At 44.8% G+C, this 8,059-nt stretch overlaps 1 protein-coding gene across 1 annotated transcript; it reads right to left on the bottom strand.

Moving 5' to 3' along the window:
- Positions 1-1,237: 1,237 nt before the first annotated feature.
- LOC308264891 (lymphotactin-like) lies at positions 1,238-5,501 on the bottom strand (the record flags this gene model as incomplete). The annotated part of the gene is made up of 3 exons (XM_080698464.1): positions 1,238-1,406; positions 2,218-2,332; positions 5,441-5,501. 3 exons carry the CDS (start codon positions 5,499-5,501, stop codon positions 1,238-1,240), a joined length of 345 nt encoding a protein of 114 aa, XP_080554590.1.
- Between the last annotated feature and the right edge of the window lie 2,558 nt (positions 5,502-8,059).

The following is an 8,059-nucleotide window of genomic DNA, read 5'->3' on the forward strand; positions in this document are numbered from 1 at the left end:
TTCTGAGAGCTCTGGGTACCACCGAGCTTCTCCAGGATGAGACAGGACTGCTGCTTCCTCTTCCACTGAAATACCAAGATAAGGTTAGTTCTTGCGACTTAGAGTCAGGTAGAATAGGGCACGCCTGTCAGCTCCGTGGACACCACAGACACGAAGCCGACCAGCAACTTAACAAGAATACAGGACAGCATGAGTCTGGGGTATGCAATGATCCGATGCCATTTGGTTAAAAACATACTACAAATTGCGATCACATCAAGAAACATTCCATGTGAGAGTGTTTGGGGGCATTAAAAGCTTATTGGCAGCAACACATAACTTGCATGATAATTAGTAGCAACAAATATGGAAATTACCCATAAGGTGGTAAGATTACTGCCTAATTCAAAAACATTGCTTTTAGTCGGGTGTGGTGGTGCACATCTGTAATCCTAGCGACTCAGGAAGCGGAGGCAGGAGGATCACAAGTTCAGTGCCAACCTGAGCAACTTGGTGAGAGCCTGTCAGGAAGGAAGGAAGGAAGATGGGAAGGAAGGAAGAAGAAAAAAGGGGGAAAGGGAGAGAAAAAGTAAAGATGAAAAGCATTAATTTTCATTTGAATAAAGTTTCTTCACACCAAAATCTAACTTTTGCTAAGTGGGCAAATGAAAGGAATGGTAAGCCCTGGCTTGTCCCCCTTTGTGGGAGATCAAAACAAAATACAGAGAGGGGACAGAATTCGAGGTCGCACTCCCGAGCAGCAACAGTCAGACTGGGAACATGGAATGCGTTGTTGGGTGGCTGTCCCTCCTTCTACAAATAGCACTCATAAAGACAAACTGAAATAGATCTGGAGCCGTTGTCATGGTCACAGCTGCAACTTGCAATGGGGTCTGGGAAACCATGACAGCTGGAAGCTCAGGCTGGTGGGTCCAGTTTGCATCTTGGATGAACACTGGCGGGGACCTCTCCCATCGCAGAGACCAGCAAACATCAACATGAGGGCCAAAGAGGACAGAAACACCGCCAACGCCATGATGCCTTTCCTTGTGTATAACAGGAGACTAAAGAACCATTCTTAATAATAAATATTTATTAATTACAGAATATCAATGAATACAAAATGTTAAAAATAAAAATATAAGAAAATAATTTTTATTTCCAGCACTTTTACACAAGGTGAGTATAGTCTGATTGGTCCATGAGCCTGCCATGTGAACTGGGCTGGCAGGGGTGGAGGGATGGAGCGATGTGTCCACTATCCGGTCAGGGTCACGGCTGTGGAGGTGGACTGCTGGGTTCCCGGAGGGCTGGCCTGGACCGTGTTCCTTCTGGTGTTGGACCTCTTGTCCACACTCCTAACTGCTGCCTTCACCCAGTTGGTTTGTGGGTCAGCACATATTTTCAGGCCACGTTTGGTGATAAAACTGTAACACAGGGAAAAGATACACAAGTGAGCTACATTCTCCAAGCCTTGGGGGTACAAGTTAAGATGTGGGCAGACATGAGGAGGTCCTATGCAGAAATTAGCAGAAGCAATAAGCTTTCAGAACCATGGGCCATAAATGGACACCTGTCTTCTCCAGCTATTTTAGCATAAAAGAGAACTTTCTCCGGGTGGTACCCGGCTCCTTCACTACCAATGTTATAGCTAAGCTGGACACTTCAGACCACTAGTTCAATTATTATATATCCTCTTCCTTCTCAAACCTAAATATATGTGGTTTTTTATTAGAGATGGTTTCTATGTTTTTATTTCTTGGAGTAAAGCTTGCAGTGACATGTTAGAGATGGCTGCTACTTATGAAAATGAGATCCTGGGAAGAGAAGGGTGCCAGGTGGGCTTGTTCCTGACGCAGTCTCTAGAGACACAGCCACGGTAAGGCACGGCACGCCACCTAACCACGCCAGTGTGACCGTGTGCACAAATCCTGGCCTGGGCTGGCCATGCCCAAGCCTGGCCTCAGAGCTGGGACAGTGTCCGTCCAGTTTCTAGTGACAATCTCCCGTAAACCAAAATCACACACACGAAAAAATGTCCTATATTCCTTAGTGGGAGGCTGATATTGGCAATGGTTCCTCGGTGGGGCTGCATGAAGATATGAGCGGTGGAAACGGAAGGGGCCGCGGGCTGCGCCGTGGTCTCCCTGCGTGGACCTGCTCTGCCTGAGGGGCAGTATCTCTCCAGAGCATTCTGTGCTCCTAAGCTCCGCCAGCCCAGCCGTGGGAGACACTCACATCACGGCCTTCATGGCGCCTTCCTGGATCGTGTAGGTCCTGATTCTGTTCACCGGCAGCCGCTGGGTGGTTAGACTCACGCAGATACTCTTTTCTGGAACCTCATTCCCCACGCCTGGGAAGGGGGAAGAAAAAGCCAGATAAATAAAAAGAAGATTCTAGGTCAACGATTAGCAAGCTCCGGAGAACAATTGTGTGTTCAGTGACTCCGATATAAGGCCACTGGCACCTTTGGGGACGAGACGACTCGTCTTGGCATGCTCCATCCATCATCGGCTGTACATCCTAGACTCTTAGGAAAAGTCTGACTAACTTAAAAAGTTACACCGGGCGTGGTGGTGCACGCTTGTAATCCCCACGCTTGGGAGACAGAGACAGGAGGATCGCGCAGGTTCAAAGCCAGCCGCGCGCACTAGCTTAGGAGACCCTGTTTCCAAATAAAAATGTAGAAATAGGTCTGGGAGTGTAGCCCGGAGGTAGAAGGGCTTCCAGGAACACCAGTACCACCAAAAAAAAAAAAAAAAGTTACATCAAGAGGACTGTTTTAGGCATCTCATCGTGAAAGAAATCAAATTGTTTTTGTCACAAGGTATGCTGTGTATTTTCTCCAGGATACCCGTGATGGGTAGCAGAGGCCACCACGACACTTTTTCTTTCATTTATATGTGAGCAATTTACTGAAAGCCTGTTGTGTCCTGTGGTGCTTAAGGCATAAATTAAAACAAATGTGGACGCTGTTTTCCTGAGGCGCATCTCCATGTGAGGCGGTCAGGCATTCAACAGCTACGTGAAGAAGGTCGCGCTGAGTGTTACGGCGCCGCAAGTGAGATGACGCGGCGGCGTGATCGGAATTTCGGCAAAACAACTTTCAGTGGGGGGCAGCTTGGTTTTGGCCACTCTCACTTTTAAGGGTAAAATGTGAAATAGAAGAAAGAAGGGCTTTCTCTAGTGCGCATCCTCAAAGGAGCCGCCCGAGGGAGTTAAACTGTCGAGTTTACAGCCATGTTACGTAGCAGAAAAGGAAAAAACTTCAAATTAAAGGTTTGGTAAAATATAATCAAAGTTTCTAAGTGCTGATTTTGTTCTCATCTATAGATACTGGTATGGCTTGCAGAGATATTTATCCAAAACTATCTACAGTAACTGCCAGTCGTGGCCAAGTTTTAGCTATAGTATTGCTTACAGCAGAGGCATTTTAATTTTTAACTTCTACTTTTTCACTTTATTTATTATTTATTTATTTATTTATTTAGTGGTACCGTGGGTTAAACTCAGAGGAGTTCTACCTCTGAGCTACACCCCATCCCTGTTTTATTCTTTTGTTTTGAAACAGAGTCCCACTATGTTGCAGAGGGCCTCAATAAGTAGCTGAGGCTGGTCACAAACCCGCCATCCTCCTGTCTCAGACTCCCAAGTACTGCTATTATAGGCATGTGCTGCCTCACCCAGCCAAAAAGCCTTTTTTAAAGCATGTACCTAGACAAACGCTGCTCCCTTGCCACTGACCTCAGTGCCAGTCTGCACAGTCTTTATCCTCTACTTTTGCCAATTTTATGCCAAACTGCCTCTGGCCTCAGTAAATAGAAAAAAATGTGACTTCTTTCCTGTCCCTCACTACTTAAGAAATAATATTTCTCTGTGTGAAGTGTCTATCAGGGACCCCAGGACCCAGAGACTCCTATGGTACTCCAAGCCACAGTACCTCTTGCTTATTGCTAGCAGTGCTTGTGTCTGCTCTTATCAGTTAAAGCATTGCCTTTGCTTGAGTCTCAGAGTTGAGTTAAAGCAGAGGTTGCTTTGCTCCATTTTTATCTATAAGAAAGAAGCCACACTTTATAAATGCTAAAGTCGGTAGAATTTCTAAAGCTTCTTCCATTGGGAAGCCTGAGAATCGGAGCCTGGTGTCAGAAGTTCTCCGCTTCCCCATGGAGCACCTTACTCCGTCCACACCTGGGCCCCCACCAAATGCTACACCTGTAGTCTCAGAAAAATGCCAGCCGCCTAGCAACATGCAGCCCAACTGAGTACTTTTCAACTTCGTATTTCGTCAATATTTTTTATTTTGCCCAATTCCAAGGAGTTCCGACCTTTGGCTCTTTTACTCATGGGCTTTCTTGGGGGTCCATTATCAAGTCCTAGCACGGTAGTCTAAGTCTACAGATTACACACGAATAAGTCTACCAGTGAACTCCAACCAGTAGGAAAAGCATTCCTTTAAGAAATACCTTTGACCACTCAGGTAAATCTCCATACAACTAAATCTCACCTCCATATGTCTTACAGATTCATTTGATTATGTATAAGGTATTGATCTGTTGCACGCTTACAACTTCAAAAAACCTATCAGAGAAGATTACACCATTGCAGTAATAATGGGTCCCCAAGCTACTCAAAGGTGATACTGACTTTCTACATATAAAGGCACGAGCTCCCAGCCATTTTTCATTTGATTTTTTAAAATAGAAAGCATTGGACCGGGCGTGGTGGCGCACGCTTGTAATCCCCGCGCTTGGGAGGCAGAGACAGGAGGATCGCGCAGGTTCGAAGCCAGCCATGCGCGCTGGCTTAGGAGACCCTGTTTCCAAAAATAAAATAGGTCTGGGAGTGTAGCCCGGAGATAGATGGGCTTCCAGGAACCCCAGTACCACCAAAAAAAAAAAAAATAGAAAGCATTGATCTGCTTCAGAACATACATCCCCTGGCTTATTCCCACGTGGTGATGAGGTTCTCAAAGATTCTGAAAATTTATCAAGACCATAATTAAATGGGCAAAAGCTACAAATGCGTCTATAATCATCGCCACCATCTGTGGCTAACACTGATCAAATAGCCATTTGTCATGAAGTCTGAGATGGTTTAATAAATAACCTACAAATAAGTCAGAACACATATTTTATTTTAATCCCAGATGAGCGTCTGTTGTGAGTGCCTACTATTACATTTGATTTATAGATAAATAGGCATAGACTGAGACTGGTTAAGAAATTACCAAAGTCCTCCAACTAGGAAGAATTGGAGTCCAGACACTAACCAAGCTCTCTCTGTCTTGAGAGTCTACAGAGTCACCTATGGTCCAAATGACCTTCCCCAGTTTGCCTGTGGGAAGTTTGAAGCTTGCCTTGGGAAGGCAGTTTACTTCAGTCAAAACCTGAGTCCAACCTGAAACGTGCGCCCACCCATCACGCACCCTGCTTCTTATCCCATACAGAGGCCCTCAACTTACCTTCCACAAGGTATGCGCCAAAACAGCAGACGCCCAGCAGGGCCAGGAGGAGAAGTCTCATGCTGGGGTCTTGCTGAGCTGAGCTGAGCTGGGAGCCTGATGATCACTCCTCTCCGACCTCTTTTATCCCCCAGTGAATGGTCAGCACACACCTCCCGTGGTGAGAGGGGCTTCCGGGAGGGCGTGGAGTCATGGAAAGTCTTTGCAACACTGCCGAATTTTTTTCTTAAAAAAAAAAAAAAGGTTCCTTTGCCCCCTCATGCTAACCCCATGCCTTGCAGCCCTTTCCTCTTCTCCTGTGGTTAATGTGTCAATGAAACTAAATGTATGCATCAAAGGAAAGGTGGCTGCTTTTTCTTTGATGCATAAATTCATTCTGGCCACCAGTCTGAAGTCAGATCTTCCACTGCAGAGCGGCACAGGCTGTGTCCGGTGTCGTGGCCCAGTGGGCAACTGTGTAAAGGAAACGAGGTGGGTGGTCACCGTGGTCCATCCCACCAGCCTCCTGCAACACGGGACTTCTGTACCACAGGCCCCGGACACTCCATCCCACTTCCTAGGGAGACCTCTGCTGCCACCCGAGCCTCTGCCCTCTCTTTCTGTTCTTTAGACACCTCCTCTATGTCTCCCATGTCTTTAAACCACTCTCCCCAGGCACCCAAGAAACACTCAAAGGATTATTTTGAGCATGTCCGTAGGCATACGTTTACCTTATGGGAACTTAATATTTATTTCTAAAGCTATTGAAAAGTTGGCCCATGCCAACTTTATTTTAGGGGAAAAAAAGACAATCACCTGTAGACTTGCATTTCTGACAGTTTGTATTTTTAATGTTTTCCCAGTATCTATTGGTATGCATATGTTTACATAATTGTGATCATTATATATACTGCTGCGATGTCAATTTAAATAGATCCCCATGTTTCCTTAGCCTTAGTTTCCACTCTGAAAAAATATGTACCCATGCACGCTTAACTATTCCTTTATAACTTATTGTTAGAGTTCCAAGGTCAAGTTACATTAATAGACACTGAATTAAATCTCTGGATTACAGGTTTGAGGGGGTCCTCAACAACATAGTAAGTCTCTCAGCACTCTAACAAGACCCTGTTTCAAAACGAAATAAATAAATAAATAAAAAGGGCTGGGATGCAGCTCAGAGAGAAAAATAGCCCTGTGTTCAATCCCCATTACCATAAAACATACATACATACAAACATACATACATACATACATACATACAGTAATTAGGAGTAAAAGTACTGGATAAAATTCTATAATCACCTTTGTAAGTCTTGTTTGATATTTTCATATGATCTTCCCAAATTGTATTTCTATTTATAATGCCTCCAGCAGGATTTGAGTACACAACCAGGTTAAATTTGTATAAGGATCAATAAAATCTGCTAATTGAGTACGTGTGTACTTAAAGGTTTTGCTATTGCTATTAGGAATACAAAATATAAATGACTGTTGCCATGAAAATTACAAGTTAATCTGTAAGTGATTTTTCATCACCAACACTTTTCTGGCCAGGGCTCACACTGGACTTAAGACGGGTTTTTCATTATTCTGCCTTTATACCACTGGTCTTTAAACTCTGAACACATCTTCCATTCAAACACTTTCTTCACCCTGGCATGGAGTACTGTGTTCTCTTCCATCTAGTTTCCAAATCGAGATATGGGGGCATCATCTTAGACTCACTGGAGAAGGGGAACTCGGTGGGAGTGGGATCAGTACACCCCTTGTGGAGGACAGTATATCAAGAAAACTGAAACTGCCATATTACCCAGCCATTTCCTACGGGGTTTATATCCCAAAGAAATAAAATCAGTATGACTTAGAGGCATCTGTACTCCCACGTTTACGGCAGCACTGTTCACAATAGCCAAGATACAGAATCACCCCAGGTGTCCATCAGTGGATGAACAGAGAAACCTGACGCACATCACGAGGACAGGCGGCTCCGCCCCTGCGAGGGAGAGGTCCTGCCGATGCCAGAGCAGAGGTGAGCCTGTAGGCTATTAGGTTAAGCGAAATAAGCCAGGCACAGAAAGGCAAATGCTGCATGATCTCACTTTTATTTGGAATATTCAAAAAGGCATCTCATAGAACTAGAGAATAGGATGATGGCGACCAGGAGCTGTGGGGAGGGGGTGAAATTAGTCTGCAGATGCAAAGTTTCAACTGAAAGAGGAAATCAGATCCAGAGGTCTACTATACAACAAGATAGCTATAGAAAACAATATGCTGCATTCTTGAAAAATGCTTAGAGAGTGCATATGAGTGTTCTCAGCACAAAAGTAATTATGTGAAGTCGTGCATATGTTAATTAGCTACGCTGAGTCACCAGACAAGTGACATGTATGTATACTTCAAAATGTTACGCTTCAAGCGATAAATACAACTTTATCTGTCAACTTAAAAGATCAGTAACATAGTAATAATAATGGAAACATGGAGTGAGGAGACCGTGTCTGTGGCTCCCTCCAGCCTTCAACGTGATGGACAATGTGGCCAATGGCTGTGCTTTCAGTTAGCATCTTGGAATGGGGTTCCCCGCTCTCAGAAGGTTGCCGAAGCCCACACAGCGCTCCTGGTGGAGAAGAAGTAAGT

Source organism: Muscardinus avellanarius, assembly GCF_963383645.1.
Source record: "Muscardinus avellanarius genome assembly, chromosome: 7".
NCBI classification, from domain to species: domain Eukaryota; kingdom Metazoa; phylum Chordata; class Mammalia; order Rodentia; family Gliridae; genus Muscardinus; species Muscardinus avellanarius.